The 26392-nt window shown below is 40.7% G+C and overlaps 3 protein-coding genes across 4 annotated transcripts; 1 reads left to right on the top strand and 2 right to left on the bottom strand.

Moving 5' to 3' along the window:
- Nucleotides 1–1139: 1139 nt before the first annotated feature.
- psmd3 (proteasome 26S subunit, non-ATPase 3) lies at nt 1140–12373 on the bottom strand. 2 transcript variants are annotated; one of them, XM_034710550.1, is made up of 13 exons: nt 12241–12373; nt 11990–12160; nt 8782–8972; nt 8243–8383; nt 6710–6846; nt 5376–5566; nt 5177–5280; nt 3605–3719; nt 3062–3181; nt 2851–2954; nt 2540–2695; nt 1461–1511; nt 1140–1305 (listed from the first exon to the last, which is right to left on the bottom strand). In XM_034710550.1, exons 2-13 carry the CDS (start codon nt 12153–12155, stop codon nt 1228–1230), a joined length of 1554 nt encoding a protein of 517 aa, XP_034566441.1. In that variant the 5' UTR covers nt 12156–12160; nt 12241–12373; the 3' UTR covers nt 1140–1227. The 2 variants fall into 2 exon arrangements, with proteins under 2 accessions (XP_034566441.1, XP_034566440.1); XM_034710549.1 differs by having other exon boundaries at nt 11990–12282.
- Nucleotides 12374–14000: 1627 nt separating this feature from the next.
- Nucleotides 14001–18923, bottom strand: rdm1 (RAD52 motif containing 1). The gene is made up of 8 exons (XM_034710551.1): nt 18679–18923; nt 18396–18499; nt 17203–17382; nt 16423–16551; nt 16161–16332; nt 15454–15552; nt 14221–14297; nt 14001–14142 (listed from the first exon to the last, which is right to left on the bottom strand). The coding sequence occupies exons 2-8, from the start codon at nt 18492–18494 to the stop codon at nt 14077–14079; spliced, it is 822 nt and encodes a 273-aa protein (XP_034566442.1). The 5' UTR covers nt 18495–18499; nt 18679–18923; the 3' UTR covers nt 14001–14076.
- Nucleotides 18924–21424: 2501 nt separating this feature from the next.
- LOC117831744 (interferon a3-like) lies at nt 21425–24709 on the top strand. The gene is made up of 6 exons (XM_034710552.1): nt 21425–21851; nt 23125–23199; nt 23330–23482; nt 23718–23825; nt 24005–24082; nt 24166–24709. Exons 1-6 carry the CDS (start codon nt 21663–21665, stop codon nt 24295–24297), a joined length of 735 nt encoding a protein of 244 aa, XP_034566443.1. The 5' UTR covers nt 21425–21662; the 3' UTR covers nt 24298–24709.
- Nucleotides 24710–26392: the final 1683 nt, after the last annotated feature.

The raw sequence follows: 26392 nt of genomic DNA, 5'->3' as shown, positions 1-26392 counted from the left end.
AATGAATGGGGGAGACAGAGTTTTTGACCTGTACTGGAGCCAGCCACCAGGGGGCAGACACACTGCTGAAAGCCTCACCACCAGCCACCGGAACCTCTCCCTTGGTTGACACAGGTTTAAATCCACCCCGTGGCCTCCTTCCTGCATGCCATTCCCCCACTCTCTCCCACTTTCCTACACTATCCACTGTCATCTCCTCTACAAATAAATATGTAAAAGCCCAAAAAATATGCAACTTCAAAATATTGGGAGTTTTTACCCAAATAAGGACATGACTGACAAGCAGGAACACATAGTTGTCAGCTAGCAGGCTCAAACCCCGCCTCTTTACGTCACACTAAGTTTGGTTGAGTTCAGCATTTCCAATATGGCTGCCGCCGACGATTGGCTTCAAAACAGTGCTCAGGACAGGAACAGAGGGGTGATGTCACGGATACTACTTCAATTATTTACAGTCTATAAGCCTATCCCAGCTGACCTTGGGCGGAAGGCAGGGTACACCTATCACAAGGTAAACATGTAGAGACAGAGAACCATTCACACGCACACTCACAGCTACAGGCATTTCAGAGTGACCAGTTATCCAGGTGAGCATGTTTTTGGACTGGTTCGATGAAGCTGGAGTACCCGGAGATAACCGACACATGCACGGGGAGAACACACAAGCCCCACACCTGCTCCACCAGGGATTCGAACCACAAACCTTCTCTCTGTGAGGCAACAGCGCTACCCACTGCACCGCCGTGAACCCCTTAGACCAGGAAATAAAGCATGAAATCTCTGTCTATGCAGATGATGTGTTACTGTCTATATCACCCACTGTAGAGGCTTCGGGTCTCCATAGTGCTTCTCTTTTAAATCCACTTCTTCTTGAAAAGATGACTGGTGTGTTTAATAGAGTGTGAAAGCTGTGCTACCATTTCATTTGCCACTGGTCAGAGACCAGTATTCTAGAATACATTTATGAAAAGTTTAGTGCAAAGTGAAACAGAACAGACTACATTACCCAGAGAACCACAAGGACAAGCGTCTAAACAAAACCAACGTGTGTTTTATTTGAGTGAGAGAAACAACAAACAGCAGAGGTCAGAGCAGGAATACACAGCAGAGAGAGAGAGAAGCGGGGGGGAAGAAGGGGATTGTGGGTAATATCTGTTTTACTAACATCAGCGTGCCGACACACACAGTATATATAATTCCTGTCTGCGTAGAAGTCAGCAGAGAGGCTCATGGGAAACTGTCATCATCATCTTCAGCCATTTCTTTAGCGAACTCCAGATCCTGCTGCTCTCTTTCCCGACGTTCCTGAACGCACCGCGAACACAAAAACAACAACATGTCAGGACTCATAGGGAATATATTTATAGAGCTGAAGTATGTTACAGGGGTGTGTGTGTGTGTGTGTGTGTGTGTGTGTGTGTGTGTGTGTGTGTGTGTGTGTGTGTGTGTGTGTGTTTTACCTCTGCTGACTCCAGGTCTTTGTTGTAAGCTTTGGGGGGAAACCTCATGGCCTGCAGGAGAGACACAGAACTCAGAGTTATTTTTCCTGAGATAAACTGAAACTTCATGTCTTTAATAAACACACAGAATAATTCTACTTTATGATGCACTCCTTCACCACTAAGTCATTTAGTCTTTGAACAAATTCTCTTGATCTCCTGTCCTTTCATCTGATGGGCTGCGACACACTGACGGAATAATTCTCACACCAGTCTTCCACAAGATCCTTGTGCGGTCCATCTACGATCCACTGCAGTCCAGCTCCGTGCTCTCTAGTCCGTCAACACCCACATGTTGCGTTTTCAGAATGCAGCACGGAGCAGGACCGCCAGACAGCTGGAGTCATGTGAGCGAGGTTTTCCCCACGGTAATTACTGAACCAAGGATTCTCCTCCTCCTCCTCTCCTCCTCCATGATGTCTTTCTGGTCCTCTGAAAACCTCTGACCTGTTGACTCCAGGCCTGGCTCCGCTCATCATGACGGTTTGTTGTTGTAGTTAAATGAAATACGATCTGGTGATAACACAGAGTGTTTTATTCTGATAATTAATCAGATGTTTAATTTTATATGTCTTGCTCCAGCATCCAGCAAAAATAGAAGTCTTGTGTATCTGATCCGGAGTGGTCTGAGGATCAGAGATGCAGCCAGAATGCAACGGAGCGGATCCAGTGGAAGTTAACACATTGACTAGACTAGAAATTTATCAGATCTGATGCCATGACGGATCGGGGACAGATCAGACACGGATCTGGTGGAACTTGGCTGTTAAAGTTTTCATAATCCAAGCAGAGTGAGAGGAAAAATGAAGGATGGGGAAGGGATGTAGCCGCCCCTTTAAGAGATGTGATTGCAAACTGTCAATATGAACCAATGGGCCACTGCTCCTGTTTTTGTGGTCGGTCATGACTCATTAAAAGCTTTTTTGCTCCATAAAAAAAAAAGAAAAAAGACACACAACATTGACATTGTGAACATTTCTAGTTTGCCAGATTACCAGTCCTGCCCCTGGTTCCGGACGTCTCAGGTGTGTGTTTGTTACCTTGACAGACATGTTGTGGATGTCGAGGCAGAAGGAGATTCTCTGGTGGAAAGCCAGCTGAGGCTCTCTGGTGCCGTAAATGTCCATCATCTCTTTTGATTGGACAAAACCTTTCTCGTGGTTGATGCTCGCCTCGATCACTCCGTCACGGATTGCCTGATGGACACACAGACACACACAGGTTATATCACAGGCTTCTGACTCACCTGTGACACTGATTGAAGTCTGGATCCTGATCTGGTGTCACGACAGAGGAACAAAGACTCCATCTTTATAATGCAAAAGGATGAGTTTAAGTACTTCCTGTTTACCTTGGCAACAATGAACTCTGCGTCCTCTGGGCTGTCGAGCTGCAGCTTCGTAGCGATGTCGGCCAGAGAGATTCGAGAGTACGACAGGCTGATCATACGGACACCTGCACAGACACACACACACAGATCAATCAAAATCAGGATCAAACACACACCACTCAGATGATACCAGGCAAGGTGTCAGAAGTGTGGTGGGCTGTGATTGGCTTACCGGTCTTAATGACGTTGTGTCTCAGGCGGATGATGAGCGTGTATGTCCCGTCTGTCTGAAATTTCTCCCCAAACTGCTCCAACACCTGGTTGAACTTAGCAAGGTTACCTGTTCTCACAGCTACACACAAACAAAGACACACAAACTGAGTTTAGTTTCTTCAGACATTCAAAGAAAGATTAAGGTCTTCAACACAATTTAGGGATACATGTAGGGTGACCAGGTGCCAACAAGCCAAGGGTACCAAGAGGTGGTTTAGATTTTGATTTAATGTCCATCTAACCTTTAAAAATAAACTTAATTATTGAAACCATTATTATGATTATGTGTGCTGAGTTATGATACATCTCCTGACTCATTTGACTTAAAACATTTAGCTTAAAACACCAATGAGCACTTTTACTTTTTTAATCAAAAAATGTCAATTTAGAGACAAAATCTGCAGGTTGATCATTCTGTGTGACGCACTGCAAAGCAATGCAAAAATCTAAGTTTGTGTGTCTGTGTCTGTGTGTGTGTGTGTGTGTGTGTGTGTGCACTGACCCTGTGTGAGCAGGAAATAGGGCATTAGTGATCTCTTGAGTGACGGCTGTCTGAACTGAAGTCTGTCAGGAATCTCTCCCAACAACAGCTCCACCACGATCAGCAGCTTGTGAACCTGAAGACAGACCAAACGTAGTACACACCTGTTAGCGACTTTTAAAAATACGTATGGATCAAATCATTCATAAAAATGTGTGTATGCAGTCAGTGCAGTGTATCAACCTATAGAAATGTGTGGACTTTTGTGAACAGCTTGTAAATAATGTGCAAAAGCGTATAAAAGAGTGTAGAGTATGTAAACAGTATTCAAAGAGAACGCAACAGTCAGAACACAACGTGTGACATTACGTGTGCAAACAGTGTGCACACATTCTGTATAGGCGTTTTTCAACCGCAGGAAATCTACCCCTGAACTACGTGCGTTTTGACCGGATGAACCAGGGTCTAAATTTAGTTCAGGGGTAGTTAATCTCCCCACTAAAAAGCCACTGCTTGAGGGGTAGTACTTTTCAAAGGTCCGGGACTTTCAGGGGGCAGGGCCTGCAATGCTGAATGTGTCTAATTGGTAGATTAACTGCAGTGTTTTTATTCCGCCCTCCGTACATAATAACATCACACACATCTGTGATTCACTTGATTTCTCTTCTTTCATTAGTTTTTATTTGTTCTATCTTTTTTGTATGTGTGTGTACTTTTCAAAAGAAGAAGCTGTGATTCTCTTGATTTAGCAGCTTGTAACAGTAGTCTTCTCTCAGCCCACTGTGAATGCGTCTCTCCTCCCGGTGTTATGGTTTTAAAAGTGACCCTGTAAACTGGAGACCTTCAGCTGAACGTGTCAGTGTTTGTGGAGTTTCCACAGCTGTTGAAACACAGAGGGAGTTCCTGGGAATGCAAACTAGTTTAGCTTTTATTAAGATTTCAAAATATCCTCATCACAGATTTAATGATCGTCTAAAGACGTTTATGAGGGATGCATCCGGCTGAGAGTCTCCAGTTAACAGGGTTACGGTTTAAACCAAAACACCGGACGATCTCTGCCACGGCTTTTTGAGTTCAAAAGGATTTTAAAGCCGTGTTGAAACGTCTTTGCTACTCGCGCTTATCTCCTCTCACGTGTTGATTCAGTGAATCCATCTGTGATGAAATATAGCACCATCTAAAACAGCGACAGCTGAGTCTCTTCCATGCTAACAGGCTAACTGTTATGTTGCTAATAATGATACCTGCCTGTCTGTCTACTTCTATGGTGTCATCTGTAATGAATGGCCTTCGTCTTTGTTTTACTGCCCTCTACTGGTCTGGTGGTGTAGTGCATTTAGTTTTTATTTCTCCATACGTCACTGGCCTGATTTACACAATCTACCAGGGACTTCAGCCTGCGGTCAAAACGCAGACAACGATGGGGGCACAGGAACCTTTTACTTCCAGGGGAAGTAAATCTGGGGGCTAAAAGACCGCGGAACTCTTGATCGAAATGCACCTTGTGTTACACTGCGTCATAATCTCAATATGTATTCAATGAGCAGGTATCAAGTTTGGTGTACATTCAGAGTGAACATGTGTGTGACGGACCGTCTGTTTGAAGCCCACAGCAGTGTGTTGTGGAGCTTTCCTCAGAGCGTTGGTTAGAGTCCTGCGAGCCTCAGTGTACTCCAACTGGATGGCCTTAATACGACCTGCAGGGCCACAGCAAACACACACACACACACACAGGTAAACACACACATCAGCAGACAGGATATCTTCTGTGTCATAGAAGCAACAGACTCACCCGTGTAGTAAAGGTATCGGGCCCACTCATTGTTGTTGGCGAGTTCGGGGAACACAGACTTGGACACGAGTTTCTCAGCCTGGTCGTACAGGTTGAAGTGCAGGTAGTTCCTGAGAAGCAGGTTCAGGAGGACCGCCTGACCGTCAGCATCGTGACGCAGAGTCGCTGTACGCAGACGAGTGTGGAGGAAACTGAGGAGAGAAAAGGAGGGAACTTTACGAACATAGCCGCAGAGGTTTGGTGTCATTTCGCATTGTTCAAATCAGACAAGAGGAGGAGGAAGCTTTCCTTTAATTCATGATGAGGATATACGCTCCAGACACCACCGAGAGGATTAATGTCCCTCTGTTTCCACTATCTGTGTCTGGATGACATTTCCAGCAGCTTCCAGCTTCTTGAGGCCAACCAGTGACCAGTTTGATGACCTCTTAACCAGGTTCAGTACCAGGATTACTGCAATGAACACCAACTAACAACATTCTGTTTCAGCGGTGGGAGAGGTGTCCAAACATCTCAGCTGAGTCCCAGCTTCACTGTTCATAGGTCAGTCATGTCAGCTGACATCTGGCTCACTACAGCACTACAAATTTGACTGTCCTCCAGACTCACTTCAATGACATGCAGGCTGGAAGGATAACTACATCATGGTGCAGGACTTTGGAAAAGGATTTGTCAGGAAATGGAGTTTGGAGAATCTAAACGCTGAGAGAGCATCACTCAAATATTTCCCTCGAGTTTAAAAATGTAGGTCGAATATGCAAATGAGACTAAATATGTGTATATTCCAGCAACTCCTCACATCAACGGCTGAAATGACCAAATGCTAAAAACACTTTGATACACGTCTTCTTGTAAGCAGCAAGCCTTGGGGTGTGATTGTGTGTGTGTGTGTGTGTGTGTGTGTGTGTGTACCATAGACTGTATAAATATGGACATAGTTTCTGTGACGTCACCCATCTGTTTCTGAAGCGCTGTTTCGAAGCCTATCGTCGGCGGCAGCCATATTGCTGCTGTCGAGTGATTGTGACGTAAAGAGGCGGGCTTTGAGCCTCCTAGCCAATAGCTACAATGTTCCCGCCTGTCAATCAAGTCAGCTGTGCCTCTCATTGGAAGACTTGTAATCTCAATATCTTTGAAATTGCTGCGTTAGAAAATATTTCCTCCCTCGTACAGTGTGTGCCGATCGAGAAATGAGCTATCCAGACTACGCTCATTTTTTGTCCCAGGCTGTAAACATGTTTATTTCTGCTGTAAAGATCGGCTTTTTGGAATTGGTGTGTATGTGGTTTCTTGGACTCATATTTTCAGACCGGAGGTTGCCGCTTGTTGTGTACCTGCGCATGGTGTCGAACTGGTTGAGGAACTCGTACACTCGAGCGTGATAGTAGTAACACTTGGCAGCGACCAGATCCAGAGCTCTGCGGTTCTTGGAGCCGATCTTCTGCAGCAGGTCGTCTGAAACCTTCTGAGCCTGAAACACACACAACACCAGTGGTTGCCATCATCATCATCATCATCATCATCATCATCATCATCAATATCAGAAATGTTGGTTTGTGTTTTGTGGTTCTGACTTAAAGGTGACATATTATGCTGTTTTTCATCAAAATATATTGGTCTAAGAGGTCCCCAAAACATGTCTTTACAGTTTATTGCTCAAAAAAACACTTTGAAATCAGATTTTGGTCTGCCTGTAAACCCCTCTTTTTCAGCCCTGCTCAGAACACTCTGTTTTCTGTGTCTGTGCCTTTAAATGAGAATGAGTTCTCTGACCACGCCCCCTCAGGAAGTGGATGTGGCCTCGGCTGTCCAGCACGTTGATCTAATGTTTACATGTTGGCTGAATATACACGGCTGCTCACAGACCTGCGTTACTTCAACCCTCTGAATCTGATCCAGAATCTGATCCTGACGGAGAGGCGCCTGCAGCAGGACCTTTCTGAACCATTGGTCACAGATTTTTTGTTTCTTGTTGTTTTATTTGTCAGTATGTCGACGTGTGTCTTGGTACACAGCTACAAACATGTAGCTATGTGGCAATGCTAACTAGCGCTAGCACTTATCCATGACAAATCAAAATCATCCACTAGATCTTCAAATCTGCAGACGTGGGGAGTAAAACCGACCTTTGTGTTTATTAAGACAGCCTACAACTAGCATGCCTCCCTCCTAAGCTCCTTGTTAGCACACATGTGTGCAGGGAATGAAAAACGGAGGAGGGGTTGAGTTGTATTTTATACAGTCTATGGGCTGAACAAGCTCTGAGCTCTGACTTCCTGTTACAGACCGGATGGCGTTGTGACGTATGAAAAACACTGAAAACTGAAACAGCTGGTTTCAGCACACATTTACAGAAAGGTGGAGAAATCAGAACAGGGGCAGAATGGATTCTTTTCATTTTCGGGGGGTCTGTAGACAGGGACACATATTTCAGGTAGAGAACCATTAAAAAGTCGATTTTGCACAAAATGTCACCTTTAAGAATTTCTTCAGATTGACATGATAAATTCAATCCACATATCTTCACCCCTCTGCTCTTTAATATTTGATCCCCTCTCATTATGAACTATATAAACACTGCTAATTATAAAACACATTGATTCCTCTGTTCAAGCAGACTGAAATTAAACCAACACATTCACCAAGATGCATCTTGAACCTCTTATACTGTCAGAGTTGGAGACTATGCATGCTTGAGATAACAACAGGACTCTCTATTCGGATGATTACTCCTGATTGGACCATTCCACAGGTGTGTCCAAGTTATAACAGAGTTTGAAATGTATGTTCAGTGTGAGGGAGGATCACGGTAAGCTTAAAGACACAAAACACTTCTAATGTAAAAGACAGAAGACAGGTAGACCGACCTCGGTGTATCTCTTGTTGTTGGTCAGGTAAACCACCAGCAGCAGCTGCAGGTAAGCCTCAACTTCAGGCAGCAGAGGAGCTGACGCAGCTTTACCTGTCCGTGGACGAAACTGGACATCACCTTCCGCCATCTCCATCGGCTGAGAGACAGAGAGACACACAGATGTTAAACTCTGAACAACTCGAAGAAATTAAAGTCTCTTATGAGGGGGAAAAATAGTTTAAATTGGAAAGAGGTCACGCAGAGAGGTCACGCAAAACCCCAAATCTAAAAACCTGCAAACATGATCTGATGACAGCTTCATTGTTTGTCTTTGTTTTTGTCTTTTTGTTACACTGAACAGCAGCTGCTGTGATTCATGTTTTAAATGACAAACTGTTAGGTCTTTTTGAATGGGTGTGTATGTGGGTTTTCCTGTACTCCTGGAGCCAGCCACAAGCGGACCCCTCGAGAAACTGCAGTTCTTAACACTTTCGCTTTGGCTTCGATTGTCGCAATCAACACTAAATGAATCACGGACGAGGAGACGATCCTCACCTCCTCCAAGTAGCCGAGCAAGAAGTCTCTGGTGGTGGTGTTGTTGGTGAAGAAGCCATGAATTGTTTTGTGCAGCACATTGGTGTTCAGGCGACGGCTGGTGGATGGCAACGCACGGAGAGCGCGCAGCACGAAGCGAGGCTCCTTCCCCGACACTGCCTTCTCGATCTGCTTCACGTGCTCCTTAATGTCTGAGGAAGAGGAGGAGGTGGAGGAGAAGAAGGATAAAACAGATCAAAAAATAAGTAACAGAAGGAGAACATAAAAAAACAGAACTATCATGAACACTGGACATCTTCCTGGCTTTTTTAATCATTTTCCTCTGAGGACAGTGTTTCCCATGCAGACGATACCTGTGTACTGGCCAACCACTCTCGCATCTCTACAATCCAAGATTCATAAACTAGTGTCGCACCAGCACGTGCTCTGTGTCTCTCACATGTGCACACAAGTACCATCTATGTATATATTTCCTGATCAGAGAGAGAACGAGAGAGAAAGATGTTACATCTCTCTTCAAATGCAGGAGAACAGGCTGCATTATTATTATAAGATGGTGCAAAAAATGCAGACTAAAAATGATCAACGGCAATTTGATATGTCGTAGTGTTTTCTGATTTGCGGTTGTGATTTGCACTTCAGGGCCATCATAAAAATGCCTTCATTTTCAATGGGCATAAATGCGGATGAAACAGATGCTATATATATATATATATACACAACGTTATAGTCATTATGGCCTTTAGAAAAGTGTTTTTTTTCTGGGAGGTGGGGTAATGCACTATAGGCCCCTGTGGTGCAGCCTAAGCTTTTGTCCTTCATGACATTTTTCCCCCTCCCATTACTTTTACTTTTATACTTTAAGTAGTATTGAAACCAATACTTTACACCTTTACTGGAGTAAAAAGCCTGTTTTCTAAATTGTAAGTGTTTTCTAAACTGTCGTAGTGTTTTCTTAACAGTTGTAGTGTTTTCTGATTTGTTGTAGTGTTTTCTGAATTGCCGTTGTGTTTTCTCAATTGTCAGTGTTTTCTAAATTGTCGTTGTGTTTTCTCAATTGTTGTTGTGTTTTCTAAACTGTTGCAGTGCATTCCAAATTGTTGTTGTGTTTTCTAAATTGTTGTTGTGTTTTCTAAATTGTTGTTGTGTTTTCTAAATTGTCGTTGTGTTTTCTAAATTGTTGTTGTGTTTTCTAAACTGTTGCAGTGCATTCTAAATTGTTGTTTGTTTTCTAAATTGTCGTGTTTTCTAAATTGTTGTTGTGTTTTCTAAATTGTTGTTGTGTTTTCTAAATTGTTGTTGTGTTTTCTAAATTGTCGTTGTGTTTTCTAAATTGTTGTTGTGTTTTCTAAATTGCCGTTGTGTTTTCTAAATTGTCGTTGTGTTTTCTAAATTGTTGTTGTGTTTTCTAAATTGTCGTTGTGTTTTCTAAATTGTTGTTGTGTTTTCTAAATTGTCGTTGTGTTTTCTAAATTGTTGTTGTGTTTTCTAAATTGCCGTTGTGTTTTCTAAATTGTCGTGTTTTCTAAATTGTTGTTGTGTTTTCTAAACTGTTGCAGTGCATTCTAAATTGTTGTTTGTTTTCTAAATTGTTGTTGTGTTTTCTAAATTGTCGTTGTGTTTTCTAAATTGTTGTTGTGTTTTCTAAATTGTCGTTGTGTTTTCTAAATTGTCGTTGTGTTTTCTAAATTGCCGTTGTGTTTTCTAAATTGTCGTTGTGTTTTCTAAATTGTTGTTGTGTTTTCTAAATTGCCGTTGTGTTTTCTAAATTGTCGTTGTGTTTTCTAAATTGTTGTTGTGTTTTCTAAATTGTCGTGTTTTCTAAATTGTTGTTGTATTTTCTAAATTGTTGTTGTGTTTTCTAAATTGCCGTTGTGTTTTCTAAATTGTTGTTGTATTTTCTAAATTGTTGTTGTGTTTTCTAAATTGTTGTTGTGTTTTCTAAATTGTTGTTGTATTTTCTAAATTGTTGTATTTTCTAAATTGTTGTTGTGTTTTCTAAATTGTTGTTGTGTTTTCTAAATTGCCGTTGTGTTTTCTAAATTGTTGTTGTATTTTCTAAATTGTTGTGTTTTCTAAATTGTTGTTGTGTTTTCTAAATTGTTGTTGTTTTCTAAATTGCCGTTGTGTTTTGTAAATTGTTGTTGCGTTTTCTAAATTGTCGTGTTTTCTGAATTGTCGTAGTGTTTTCTAAATTGTTGTTGTGTTTTCTAAATTGTTGTTGTGTTCTCTAAACTGTTGTAGTGCTTTCTGATTTGTGTTCTGATTTGTCGTTGTGTTTTCTGAATTGTTGTTGTGTTTTCTGAATTGTTGTTGTGTTTTCTAAATTGATTAAGTGTCTTCTAAATTGATATAATGTTCTCTGATTTACCGGAGTGTTTTCTGCATTGTCGTTGCATTTTCTGATTTGTCGTAGTGTTTTCTAATTTGTCATTGTGTTTTCAAAATTGCCGTAGTGTTTACTGATTTGTGGTTGTGATTTGCACTTCAGGGCCACCGTAAAAATGCCTTCATTTTCAATGGGCATACATGTGGCTGAAACAGCCCAAATATTTCAACATTAACATATTAATATAACGTTATAGTCATTATGGACTTTAGAAAAGTGGTTTTTTAGGGAGCTGGGGTAATGCACTATAGCCCCCTGTGGCGCAGCCTAAGCTTTTGTCCTTAATTCCATTTTTCCCTGTTACATTACTTTTACTTTGATACTTTAAGTAGTATTGAAACCAACACTTTTACACTTCTACTTGAGTAAAAAGCTTGAGCTGATACTTCAACTTCTACAGAAGTCTTTTTAAACCCTAGTATCTCTACTTCTACTTGAGTAATGAATGTGAATACTTCAGACACCTCTGAAAAGGGGGACAGACTAACAGAATGAGAAAGTTTTGGTTTTAGGAATCTTGTTATGAATGTAGTACAGAGGGTACGCTTATAGAGGTTTTGGACCTAGACCTTGTCTGATGTGGTGTGACTGTTTTGGTAGTAGGAGATGTTCTTGTTAACTTTGTAAGAGACCTGACTTCATCAGAGATCATCGACTGTTTGACAGTTAGCTTCATCACAGCGTTGGTTAGCCGACTATGCTAACATGCTAACAACCGATGCCTGAGTGTTTTCTCAAGAGAATCGGACTAACTGTGGACCCACTCCTCTACCAGACTCTCCTGGAGGTTTTAAAGGTGAATGGAAGTGTATCTAGTACCGTCAAGCGTCAGGCTATCCAGCTCTTTGGGCAGCTTGGCCGTGTTGGCAGCGTCCTCCTCCGGCATCTCCACGTCCTGCGGCTCCGGGCCCGACTGCTTCGGCTTCTCCGCTTTGGAGTCCCGGCCTCCCGCTTTGTCCCGCCGCTTGGCCGCTGTTTCTTTCATGATGTCTAAAAGACAAACAGCTCTGTGTGAGGACAAACACAAACCTCAGGCAGCTCTGAGTATTGTTTTAAACCTGCAGAGTCACCTCAGTGTACTTCCAATATGATCGCTCCGACAATGACTGGCAAGTATTTTGAAGAGCAAAGGATTGTGGGATATCTCAGACAGTACGAGATGATCGCCGAAACAACCGCTCAGACAGAAATAGAAGAACACAGATGGATAGATTATTTCCTCCCTGTTGTAAGGAAGAGGATTAGGGCCACTTAAAAACAAAAACAAAGGGCAAATATTTTTTTATTATTATTATGATTATTCTTAGATTTTTCTCAGAATTTTGAAGGTTTTTTTTTCTGAAATTCTGACTTTAATCTCTTAATTCTGACTTTAATCTCTTAATTCTAACTTTAATCTCAAAATTCTGGCTTTAATCTCAGAATTCTGATTCAAATCTCAGAATTCTGATTTAAATCTCAGAATTTTGACTTTAATGCAAGAATTTTGACTTTAATCTCAAAATGATAAAAGTGCAGGACGAAAACCACACTCCCTGTATAAGGTGGTGTCAGTGGGATTTGAACCTACAACATCAGAGTGAAAGGCAGATGCTCTATCCATTGTAACACTGGACTACTTTCATCAACTTTTGCAACTATTTTCACTTCACCATTTCTATATCGTACTTCAAAAACACAGTTATTATAACAGTGTTTCAATTCCATGTCCCATGGGCAGTCCATGTCAGAGATTTGAGCCCAGGATACTTGCATGGAAAGGCAGCGATCTATGCAAAGAGGTGCAGTCTGTGTCATTCAACTGAGTTAAAAGGGTCTAACCTGACATTGTGTGTGTCTGTGTTTCATGTATGTGTGTGTGTGTGTGTGTGTGTGTGTGTGTGTGTGTGTGTGTGTGTGTGTGTGTTCATGTGTTCTTCAGGTGTAAAGATTCCTCTGCCAACATTAGATGATTTCTCTCGGGTCAAGATCGACCATTATGATGCGAGTTTGTTCCCACTGAAAATTAAAGCTGTAGTCTTTGCAACACTCCATTTATAACCTAATGTGACTCTTTATTTTGTTGTATGCTAAAATGAATGCCCTGTTGGTGAGTTTGTATCGTGTTGTTGGATGTGTGCAGGGCTACATGATGGTCGCAGGGAGCCTGGATGCATCTCCAGCTGGGGTGAAAATGGTGAAGGACAAATTTGAAAAACTGATGAAGCATGTCTGAAACATGGACAATGACAGTTTCCCTCAGCCTTTTGGACTGCTTATTTTCAACCTCCACTTATGTAATGCTAACAGGTGTGTCTCGCTTTAAGCCCTCCTTTGAAGCTAAGAAGTTAAGAAGTTAAAACAAGTTCACAGGTTGTTTGGGTTTTTTTTCCCCCTGTACCTCATACCTTTATCCTTTGGGCATTTCTGTCTGTTATATAGTTGGACATTTTAACATGGGGCTTTATGGAGGTTGACTCAGTTTATGGAGCCAGCCTCCAGTGGACACTTGAGGAACTACAGTTTTGGGCACTCCAGCTTTGGCTTTATTTCTCAGCCTCAGACGTCTCTGCTGAGTTTCCACTGAGTTATTTTGAAAGCGGACACGCCCTGAATTATTTCAAACTTGAGGTCTAACTTGAATATATACAGCTGATTTAGATGACTGTGTTCTAGCTTGGATTATTTTTCCCCTCTTGTCGTCTGTTTTTCAGATACTTTATTTGCAAAAAACCTATTCTGATGTTTTTATCCTCCATCTTGGATTAATCAGTAATTGTCTGAGTAGAAACAACCAATCAGAGTGCAGTTTAAATCATTAAGTGAAAACATAGATGCTGACAATTACCAGTGGTATTTATAATACATTTATTGAATAAATAAAACTTTAACACACAGCGTTTCCCATAATGCACCACTTTGGGTTTCTATGATACAGTCAGGTCCCACTCTTCATCCTCCTCCTCATCTACTTGAGGATCAAACTTGTTCACCTGAGGAGGAACAAAGGTGTTACTGACAGAGAACATGAACACAGTGTGCTGCTGTGATGGGTGAACGGGTGTGTTTACCTGCAGGATCTCTTCAGTCTCCTCTGGTATCAGCTGATCTGAGGTCTGCTTCACCTCCACCATCACTTTACCGTTACCTGTGCAGACACACCTGAGTGAGGACCAGTCAAACCACTCAAAAGTTTGGAAACACCTTCTCATTCAATGTTTTTTATTTATTGTAATTATTTTCAACATTGTAGATTAATACTGAAGACATCAAAACTATGAAATAATCTGGTTTTACCATAATCTGGATTACAACAGTAGTCAAATAGGGCTATCTATTGTGTACTAACCCTACCTCTGAACAACACAACTGATGGTCTCAAACACATTAAGAAGGCAAGTCATTCTACAAATGAACTCTTGACAAGGCTCATGTTAATTAGAAACCATTCCAGGAGACCACTTCATGAAGCAGACTGAGAGAATACCAAGAGTGTGCAAAGCTGTCATGAAGGAAAAAGGGGGCTACTTTACAGAATCTAAAATATAAAACATATTCTGCTTTGTTTAACACTTTTGTTTTCATTAAATAATTCCATATATGTTCTTTCATAGTTTTGATTAATCTACAGTGTTTCAAATAATTAAAATAAATACAAACCCTTGAATGAGAAGGTGTTTCCAAACTTTTGACTGGTAGTGTATATGTGTAGTAGTAGCTGTAGTAGTAATAGCAGCAGTAGTAGAAGCTATAATGGTAGTAGTCTAAATATAAATAGTTTTTGAAGAAAAAATAATTACAAGCAGTAGTAGTTGTGGAAGTCATGGTGAATGTCATAGTCATACCAGTAACAATAGTAATAACAGTAGTAATAGTAGTAGTAATAACAGTAGTAATAGCAGTAGTAATAGCAGTAGTGACAGTAGTAGTAATAGCAGTAGTAATAGCAGTAGTAATAGCAGTAGTAATAGCAGTAGTAATAGCAGTAGTAACAGCAGTAGTAATAACAGTAGTAATAGCAGTAGTAATAACAGTAGTAATAGCAGTAGTAAGAACAGTAGTAATAGCAGTAGTAACAGTAGTAGTAATAGCAGTAGTAATAGCAGTAGTAACAGTAGTAGTAATAACAGTAGTAATAGCAGTAGTAATAACAGTAGTAACAGTAGTAGTAACAGTAGTAGTAATAACAGTAGTAATAACAGTAGTAATAGCAGTAGTAATAGCAGTAGTAATAGCAGTAGTAATAGTAGTAGTAATAGCAGTAGTAATAGCAGTGATAGTAATAGTATTTGTAGTGGTCTCACCCAGTAGTATGAGTAGTACTGTAGAGAAGGCCTGAACTAGAGCTCTCTCTCTGACCTGCCTCTGTAGTTTACAACGTCTCTGTAGGAGAACATCTGGACCTACACACATGCACACGCACACATGCACACACATTATACATATGTTGACACAAACATGCATATATGTATACAAATCTGAACTATAGGGTTTATTTAGCCAAACAACATCCTCCTCTATCCCTCTTTCCAACCCCAACTCGGTCAAGGCAGAAGGCAGTCTAATCTAACATGAGTCTGGTTCTGTTCGATGTTTCTGCCTGTTAAAGGAAGTTTGTCCTTGCCGCTGTAACTAGCTAAATACTGCGAGGTGCAATGCTCATGATGGATTAAGGTGGGGTAAGACTGAGTCTTAAATCCAACATGTTGTCTTTCAAGGCTTATCAAGTATTTCTGAAATCTGTTGGGGTTCACTATCTTTCTTAGCCATGCTCTGAGGCCTTGTCTGTTTACCAGAACATGACGTGTTATTAAAAGCAACCAGGAAATAATGTACATGAGGCCACAACAAACCCCAAGAAACACATATGAATCCTGGAGGGACTAAAATAAACATGAGGAGCTTCTGAGAAAAACCTAAACCAACTAGAGACATTGTGGATTTCTTTAGTCCCCATCATTCTCTTCTATTCTAATCTGTATGTATGTGGAGGTGGAGCAGTCCTCCTCACCTGTGCAGGTGAAGCTGTCCTCCACCACAGCTGCTGCTCTGGTCGTCTGTCCGTGCTGAGGGAAGGAGAGCTGCAGCAAACAGCCGAACCTCAGCGTCCTCTCTCTGCCTTCCTCCTCCTCCTGACGCTTCTGCTCCTCCTCACCTGCTTCTTCGTCTGTGAGCTCCTTCAGCTGGAGGGTCAAACACAGACACTTGCTTACCTGTGTCTAAAGGTATAGATGGATAGAGTGTGTGTATATGTGTGTGTGTGTGTTTCTCACTGTGATGATGTCAGAGGTCCAGCCATTGAACCCCAGGCAGTGGTTGGCCAGGTCAACGCAGCGGGCGTGGCTCAGAGGTCGACTGCTGTCAGACAGGAAGTAAGGCGTCTGTTTGGAGCTCAGCCTCACCTGAACACACACAGGTGATCTACTGGTTACTATAGCAATGGCATGTCCTGATATCAATGCAATTTTTTTTTTAAATAAATATTTATTCCTGACAAAACAAAGCTGCAGACATGATGATTTTTAACCTGCAGATGACACATTTAGAGTTTGTGCATTAAAAAAAAATCACTAAAACCTTCATCGAAAATCACATTTAAACTTAATTTTTAAAAATGTATCACACTGATACACACAATTAAAGATAACAGCAAGTAATCTCTTGTCACATTAAGAGCTTATGTTGACAACCTTAACTGATATAAAAGAAAAAAGGAGAAAAGAATAATAAATTTCTCCACTTAATTAATATTTCATGGTTTTGTTGTTACAAGTAAAATAATTCTAAAGAGAATAATTCTGAAAAAAAAGATAAACATTCCTGTGAGTTGTTCTTATTAATTGTTTCACTAAACTCTAATCCTCCGTTGTCCTCCAGATTGATCTGTGAGCCTCATGTTGAACAACGCTGCCACCTTCTGCTCAACAACACAAACTACACTCATCTCCTGTAAGCACACACAGGGCCTTTCCAAAACTGGGCCACACAGCCACAAACTGAAAAAAAAATGAGCAGATTATAAACATCTGATTGAAATTGATTGTGGTGAAGACCTTGAGTGGAGAGCTCTGGAACAGCAAGCGTCCGTCAGTCCGCCGTTGCGCCTTTGAGGCCTGAGTGGCAGAGTAGAACTTGATGAGGGCGTAGAACCCGGGTGAGCTGAGTGGGGCGTTAGGACACACCTTCAACAGGTACAGAGGGCCGAAGGACGAGAACACACGGTGTAACCCTTCCTGAGGAAAAACACACAGAAACACACACTGATAGAGAGCCGGGCACAGGATGTCATTGGTTATAGTTAAGGATTTTGCGTCAAAGATACATCCTCAGATGCGCTGGGACACATCACCAGTGATGTTCCTCAGATCATCGGGTGTTTCGGGTCTCACAACATCATACATCCTCTCTGGGAAGCCTGGGTTGATGTGACCCTGCCTTGTGTCCCAGGAGCACTTGCCCACGGCTCACTCCTCCTGAGCCACAGCCATCTGGAGGCCCTCCCCGCTGATGATGATCGCTTGATGGCTTTCTCTTGGCAGCCCCAGTGATCCCAAGTGGTGTGTAGACCCTACACAGTGACCGACCAGAAAATCCTCTGCACCCCACTTCAATGGGCTCACAGCGAGTCTCCCATCCCTCTCTCCTACACTGCTCCACCAGCTTCTGGTACTTGGCCAACTTCAGTTCATTTGCCTCCTCGATACGGTCCTCCCAGGGCACTGTCAGTTCTATCAGGAGCACTTGCTTTGAGGCAGTTGATGTTATCACCACGTCTGGCCTTCAGGAAGTTGCCGTGAAGTGGACCAGGAACTTGAGCTGTTTCAACCATTGCAACCATTCTAGATTTTGCACATCTGTCCACCACAATGTTTCAGACTTTTTACAGGTAACTTCATGATATAATATCTCTCTGAGGTCATCATAGTTTGTACAGTGTAAAAGAAAATAGGACTTTGTTTCAGTGAAATCACACAACTCAGAGTCACTTTTCTTCTGGGATATTTTTGAATTGACCAACCTCAATCCTAACTCTGCAACCAAAGATCTTTGACTTCTAGATAAACAAGATGAAATTATGCTTGATCTGCACATATGTCCTTAGTTCTGGTTTTGACAGAGCATTTTCTTCCCTGTACAGACTCTGGGACCCATATCTCCCTGAATACATATCAAAACATTGATAAACATGTCAGCTTTTTTGATACTAAAACCAGATTAATGCAGATCTGAACCTCGGTAGACTCACAAAGATCTGAGCCTCAGAGTGAGAGGGCTGGATGTCCCACACAAACAGAGTCTTGTTGTTCTCCATAGGAATCTGAAACTCCAGGATGTCCACCTCCATCACACCTACACACACACAGATGAGAAAGTTACCTGATAAATGTGTCTATTCATGAAGTAACATTAATATTCAAACATAATGCGGTTACTTTGAACAATATTAATCATTAAAGTTGGTTTAACAGCAACACGTGAGCAGCACTGACAGAGTATCTTCGTGTAAACAACTTTTTACTTCCACTAACCTTACAGGGATACAGCGCTTGAGTTGATTTTTTTGAACGTCGTTTATCGAGTTTTAAGTTGTTGTTGTTCTTGTTGTTGTTGTAGTTGTTGTTGTTTCACGCTCCTCCGTATGTCAACCTTCGTTTTTCGAGGCTCCGTTGTCTCCATTTGACTCCACAGGGCAGCAGAGAACTGACATTCAGCTTCCAGTCTCCACCGCACTGCATCTACAGAGCATTCAGTTTACCGCGCTTCCGGGTCTACCCGATTAACCAATGAGGAACAGCCAAGAGTGACGACATCCTCATCAGACCAATCACAGGGTCCTCACCGAAACAGCTGTTTTTATGATAGGAAGTTTCTTTTTAAATTATTCTCTTTATTTTTTATATTCTCTTTACTTTTTATTTTGTGTTCTTTTTTAGGGTAGTTATATAAACGACATTTTATTTTATTGTATTAATCTGCGGTATTCTTGATAGTATTACTATTTTTTTTTCTTCTTTAATTTTAATTTTAATTTTAATTGGTAATAACTTTTTAATAATTGATATTTTATAGGCTCTTGTTTGCTTTATCTTTTTGCACTGTCTACTTTGTTACTATGACACTTAAATTTCCCCGTTGTGGGATGAGTAAAGGACTCTTTTATCTTATCTTATCTTATCTTATCTTATCTTATCTTATCTTATCTTATCTTATCTTATAAGTACTGATAGTGGTCTACTTTAAATAAAGAGTTATTTTGCAAAAACAGATAAATCTGTTTTTATACATTTTCAAAAAACTTTTATATATATATATATATATATATTAATAAAGTTACATTTTTCAAGATACCTCTAATTATAAATAGGAATATCTAGGTGCAAACCTGGACAACAAGTTGGACTGATCCCTTAACACAGATGCACTCTACAGGAAGGGGCAGAGTCGCCTCTTTTTCTTAAGCAGGCTCAGATCCTTAGACATCTGCAGTAAGATGCTGCAGATGTTCTATCAGTCTGTGGTGGCAAGTGTGTTATTCTACAAAGGGATGCGAGGCGACTGGGCAAACTAGTGAAAAGAGCTGGCACTGTGATTGGAACCAGGATGGACTCACTGGGGGCTGTGGTGGAGAGATGCACACAGAAGAAGCTGGAGGCCATTCTAAATTACACAGATCATCCACTTCACAAATTCTTTGTGGACCAGAGAAACAGCGGCAGTGGACGGCTCATCTCTCTGAGATACAGAAAATCATTCATCCCTGCAGCCATTATAGGCTTCATAACACTCTAGCCAATGGGAGATGAGCTGACAGACACCTGAATTTCCTCCTTTGGGATTAATAAAGTACATTCTACTCTACTCTATTCTACTCTCTCTATTAGTAATGTCATTTTTACTTAGTCAAAGCCACCCAACTTCAGTTGAATGATAATACCTAAAAATAGTAATTTAACCTTTTTTTTTTAAACAATTTGAAATAAAAAAAAACTGAGTTATCTGTTTTTGCAAATGAACTCTTCAGGAAGATGAATAAAGCTTTCTCTGACTGGGTATCAAATAATGAACTCGCCTATTTTTTAAAGTTGATCTGACATCTATTGGATGACTACGGAAGAGGATTAGGGCCACTGAAAAAATAAATAAAATAAAGTCCAAAATATTTTATTATTCTTATTGTTCTGAGTTTAATCTCAGAATTCTGTGAAAAAAGTCAGAATTCTGAGATTAAAGCAGACTTTTTTCTATAGAATAATAATGATAATAAAAATATATTGGACCTTAATTTATCTATCTATTTTTTTCCGGTGGAATATAGTCAGAATTCTGATTTTAAAAAAGGCAGAATTCTGAGATTAAAGTCAGAATTCTGACTTTTCTCAGAATAATAATTAAAACATTTTTTTTTTCAGTGGCCCTAATTCTCTTCCGTTGTGTGACAGTTTTGGATGTGACATCGCTTTCTGTTTTAAACAAGAAAAAAAAGGGAGAATGATGACAGTGACGAAACAAAGAGTTCACTTTCTCCTTGTCTTAACACCTGTGCTATTTTAAAGCTTTCACATTTAGTTCCCTGCTCCCTGGACGTGTTACCTAAGACATTAAATATAAATGCTGATTTCTATCGATCACTATTCACCTGGGGGTTTTTTGGTTTGTTTTTTTTGATGATGATGAATTTCTCTTGCTCATCATAAAAAGTTTTATTTCATCTGAAGATCAATAATATCACCTATCAAGCATTACATCATCGGTGGCTGTTCCCGACACGACCAGAAAGTGAAAACGACATATGAAAACGGAAAACATCAAGTGAAATACAGCTGTCAGGAAGCAAAGACATCCGGCCTTCAAAATAAAAGCCTACTATTTTTAATCATTCGTTGAACCTGTAGTGTGAAACATCACAGGTGTGATCAATTTACTGATTTCTTACACAAAGAGTTATATTATTGCCCAATCAGAAGACTCTTTGAATCTCAACCCTTCTTCTGGGGACGACAGCAAGTCTGAACTTTTATTCTGAAGCCTGAAATTTTGCTATTGAAACCGCTTTGGGAAATGAAAGTGAAGGGACTTTCACAGTGACCAATTAACTCAACTTTAAAATTAATATTACAAAAAGAGTTCAAGTGAAGTTTTATGAATTGATTCAAAATATTCAGTTTAGTCTAAATAGCCTGTATGTGATGTTTTGGATTTGACGTCTTTATTTAAATCAGTTTGAACACTAAGCTTCATTTTAAAGGCTCATTCTGCTGGTTTTACAGCAAACACATTTCAAATAAACCAACATCAGCTGAAATTAATTAAATTAGATGAAAACACAGATCAGGTTTCATCATTCATTCAGACAGTTTGAACAAGTATGTGTGTGCAGTATGTCTTTGTGTGAAGTGTGTCATGTGTGGGTGTAAAGGTAGATTAGAAACACTGTGGGACTTTTACTCTTTCATTCTTTACACGTTTTCTCTTTCTGGTTTGGGATTAAAAGTCCTGCACTCAGTTCAGCAGCATGTTCATTCAGCTCAGTCTACAGCTCGCACTCATCACCATTATTATCATCTTCATCTCCATCATCATGTCCAGCTGGAGTGGCTTGTTCTTCGTCCTCTGCAGTGTCCTGACCCCTGCCCTCTGCTGTGATTGGGTCAGGCACTTTGGTCGTCTGAATGGAGAATCTCTGAATCTCATCCAGAACATGGTAAGTCCAACAGAACCACTCTGACTCCGGGTCCTAGAGGCTCCTAGGGACTCTTAAACAGTGACTCCTTGAAGGGGTTGTAGGAGTTCAAAATGTCTGTCTGAGGACCTGGAAGGGGGTCACATGACTCTCTCTCTATATATTTATACATGGAAAACAGAAAACATAATTTTACACCTATAACTGAATGTTTACAACTTGTTGGCATAGGTAGAAATTATTGTTTATTACTTTATATTAAAGTATTGATAAACATGAAACTGTATGTTTAAGAAATGTACAATTAGTACACTTTGGCACACCTTAAAAACAAGACAGTGTAAATATTAAGATATACAGAAAAGTGTAGATTTTTATGCAGTTACAGAGATACATAAAATACACTCCTTTATGTTTAAATATATGATAGTAGTTTTCTGTAAAATAATAAAAAGGTTATGACAATGTACATCTATAAACATTGTGGTAATTTGACTTAATTTGACCAATATGTTAATATCTTATAGCCTATAGAAATAGTTATATACTTTATAGAGATATTATGGCCAGTAAAGGCCTCATTGTATTATGTCACCTCAAGATGTACTGTAAGTAGGTTAGCTGAGAGCACTGTGTTGCCTCCAGCTGATAACTCAGGAAAAAAACTTGTGGTTACCAGCTCTGCTTCAAGGACAGCTGCAGGCCGAGAAGCAACATACACACACACACACACACATCATATTCTTAATGAGCACTAGTGAACAATAGATGGTTTGTCTAGAAGATCTGTGTATCATTTGATCCATTCGTGTTAGAAATTAAGGCCAATGGGAGATGGTTGCGTATTGTCACCCCACTGAACGCCTGTCAAGATGACACTGTATAAAAGATGATCATATCCTGGACTCGGGGCTCATTTTGCAGATTTCCTCTGGGAGCTCTGTCATTTTGAGACCAGCGCTGTACTTCTTAACCTGTGACTACAATAAATATTTTGCGAGACCTGAATGAATTCTCCAGTGTTCATCTAGAGCTGTCAACAAAAGAACTGAAGCTAACAACATCAATCAGAACTTGCATCTACATTTGATCTTTACGCAGAACAAACTGAGTATTTTTGCAATGTTTATTCATGTTTTATAATTCTTGAATGATTTGAGCTAAAAGAAAAGACGACCAATAAATGCTAAACTTTTTTCTAAACATTGGGACCAGGGGAGCTGCTTCAGTTTCAGGTGTTTTGTAATGTGTGTGATGTGATGAAGTTAAATGTAATCCTATCTTTATGTTTCAGGGGGGTCCGCTGACTGAACAGCAGAGTCCAGTTCCCTTCCCGTACAGACTCTACGAACACATACATAAAGAGAAGGTAATGTTATTCAGATGATCTATTCCTCTGGTTCCGCTAACATTGACAGGGATACATATATGAACAGTAATGTCTGACATCAGCCAATCAGAAAGCTGGGATTCACACCTCTCTTTTTCTCTCTCTCCAGGTGGAGGCCCAGCTGGTTTTCATCAGGGACAGTCTGATAATGATTTCTGACCTCTATGACCATGACAACCTCACCTCAGTTACCTGGAATAACATCACGATGGAGCACTTTCTAAGCAACATCCATAGACAGACCGTGGAACTAAACAGCTGTGTGAGTACACAGGACAAGACATCCAGGACTAAAACCTGGACTACTTTTGCAGCTAACACTTTAACTTCTTTCAAGGAGAATGCTTCAACTCCTTTTTACAGCAACACTGCCATTACTGAAGAAGCTTTAACTTCTGTCACTGCTAAAATTTCAACCGTAGCATCTTTCAGGGATTGTTCTGTTGCCACGTTGACTTTTTCTTCTTTACTTAACATCTCCTTGTTTTTGCCTTTAGGTGTCCAGTAACAGGCAGGTGAACCTCACCTCAGTTACCTGTAAGAACAACACAGTTAAAGACTCTTTGGAGAACGTCACCAGACAGACGGAGGACCTCAACAGATGTGTAAGTACACTTTTTTCTGTTGGCTAATTACTTTGAGGACTAACTATTTTCTCTGAAGGTTTTTCATTCTTCAGGCTAACATTTACACTCCTCTCCCTCCTAACGCTTTAACTTCTGCCATCAGTTTCTGTCTTTTAATCAAATGTTAAAGAAAATCTGCCTCGTGTTTTTGTCTTTAGGTGTTACTCAAAAAGGGAGTGGACCACAAGCTGAGAAACTACTACAGGAGACTGACCAGGCGTACTCTGGACCACACTGTAAGTACAAGTCTTCTGCTAGTTTAGCATTACAGTAAAGAATAAATATTATAGATGTGCTGACTGTAGTTCTTTGTGCACAGGGTGGCAGTGCTGCATCATGGGAGCTGATCAGAAAGGAAACTAAACAGCACCTGGGTCACCTGGATGTGCTGATGAACTCCATCACAGCTTCAGGTGCTGCCAGCAGGAGGCGCTCTACACCGACTCAGTAGTGGCAGTAGTGACTCATCTCAACAGATTGATTAATTGATCTGGTTTATTTATGTAACTCTGACTATGCTGCTTTAAATTATACTTAAATGTATTTATTTATTTATATTTATCATGTTTCTATCGATGAACAAAGCGGTATTTTTCTATTTATTTATTGGACCCTGACATTTTGGTATTTAAAGACACTCATCTGATTTTTTTACTTGAAAAAAAGGTTTAAGAAAAGTGGATTTTCTCAGGTACAGTGTTCAGGCTGTGTGATTCTACTGTTTAATTAAGCCTCTCATACTTGTGTACTTTTACTGCTGGTACTGTTTTACATGATTGTGACAGAACTTTTATTTTCACTATAGACACTTGAAGAACTTGAATCAAATCAAACTTTTGTACTTTTGTTGTGATAATTTAAATAAAGCTGACATAACTTGTACTTTTACTGTTTCTACTGTAGCTTTAATACCAACTGAAGTGAAAGCTTCATGAAAGTGACACATTTTTTATATATTGAACCACACGTGTTCGTTATAGTTTAAAAATGACCAAAAGATGCAAAATAAGCAAACAAACAATCAAAATTCAGAAAAAAGAGCCTCTTTGAAAACCACAATAACAACACAGAACATGATATATAGAAATGTACTTTATTAATCCAAAGGGGGACATTCAGTTTTTTCACTCTGGTTCTTTTTTGATCATGCTACACACATAGTTTGATATATACATACAATCATGCACAAACATGCTATGGACATGCACTTCGGAGATATGTCAGAGTGAGGAGCAGTGGCGGTTCTGGGGAGGGGCCAACAGGGGCCAGTGCCCCTGTAAAACTGAACCTGGACCCCCCTGTGCCCCCCCCTCCACACTGAACAAATATTATACAATAAAAAAAGCTTCGGTATCGCGCCGATGTTACAGGCGGTTACATGCGTGTGGCACTTGGTTCCAGTCCCTTAGAGGGCTAAGGGACTCATGTTGAGTGTAAACAGCCAAACAGCTGCTGTCAGTCTGCATTTTGATGTAGTACACAGTAGTATATATGTCTAGTATATAGGGATGCACTGATGTTTTGCCAGTTTGTTCTCAGCCGGTTCTCGCTCTTCTCAGTCTCTTTTGTCAGGGTTGAATGTGTCCCTTTGACAACAACCTTGGCCCCAGCCTGGCCCCATCAGTAAAATTGGTCTAGAACCGCCACTGGTGAGGAGGCTGCCATCAACCAGCCACCCGAGCAACTGGGGGTTACGTGCCTTGCTCAAGGGCACCTCGGCAGTGCCCAGGCAAATGGACCAGCATCTCTCTCCAGCCACCAGTCCACTTTCCAAACTTTGTCCATACTGGGACTTGAACCAGCGACGTTGTGGTTCCCAAGCCAAGTCCCTTGGTTGAGCTACTGCCACCAACGCACAGAATAATTCCCATATGCCATCAAACACAGAGAGACACACAAAATAAATCGATTGAAAACAAGAAGAAAGAGAAAAAGATCAGAAAGAGACATTCAACAATGTCAGGGATGCAAAAATAAAACATAGAAAACACAAAATGACGATGAAGAGATGTTTAATGCAACAAAAAGGCAAGAATAAAAAATAAAGTACAACACAAAAAGTGACATGAAACAACTTCAGAGATGTGACATGTCAGAACAGAGGTCTGAGGTCTCTTTTGGAATTCCTCCATGCTCAGCGGCCCTGGAGGTGCTGAGACACTCGGTTATCTGAGTCTGTCTTTAGGGAGTATCTGTTGTGGGTGCTTTCCCTCTTTTTCTTTTCTTACTGCCCATCTTATTTCGGTGATGTCTCCTACCAGGTGGAAAGCCTCCGACGCTCACGTCAAATGGAAAGTCCTTAGATTTCCACCATCCCCTCTTGGCGTGAGTGTTACATCAAAAAACATTATCCTGGAAATTTTCAGTCCTCTCAGAACCAGTTCTGAGTTGCGTAGAAGTTCGTAACTAGCATGATGATGTGTGTCCCTTCAGAGCAGTGTGACACCACATTTCACATAGGGAGCCACTTAGGTGCATCCATGTCTGCACAAAAAGCCCCCAGAAAGGTAGGCCCCTTATCTAAGGTAACAGCCTACTGCAGCAGG

This window comes from Notolabrus celidotus, chromosome 20 (assembly GCF_009762535.1).
Source record: "Notolabrus celidotus isolate fNotCel1 chromosome 20, fNotCel1.pri, whole genome shotgun sequence".
NCBI lineage: Eukaryota > Metazoa > Chordata > Actinopteri > Labriformes > Labridae > Notolabrus > Notolabrus celidotus.
Note: the sequence above shows the minus strand (reverse complement) of the source record. Positions and strands in the feature narration are given on the sequence as shown.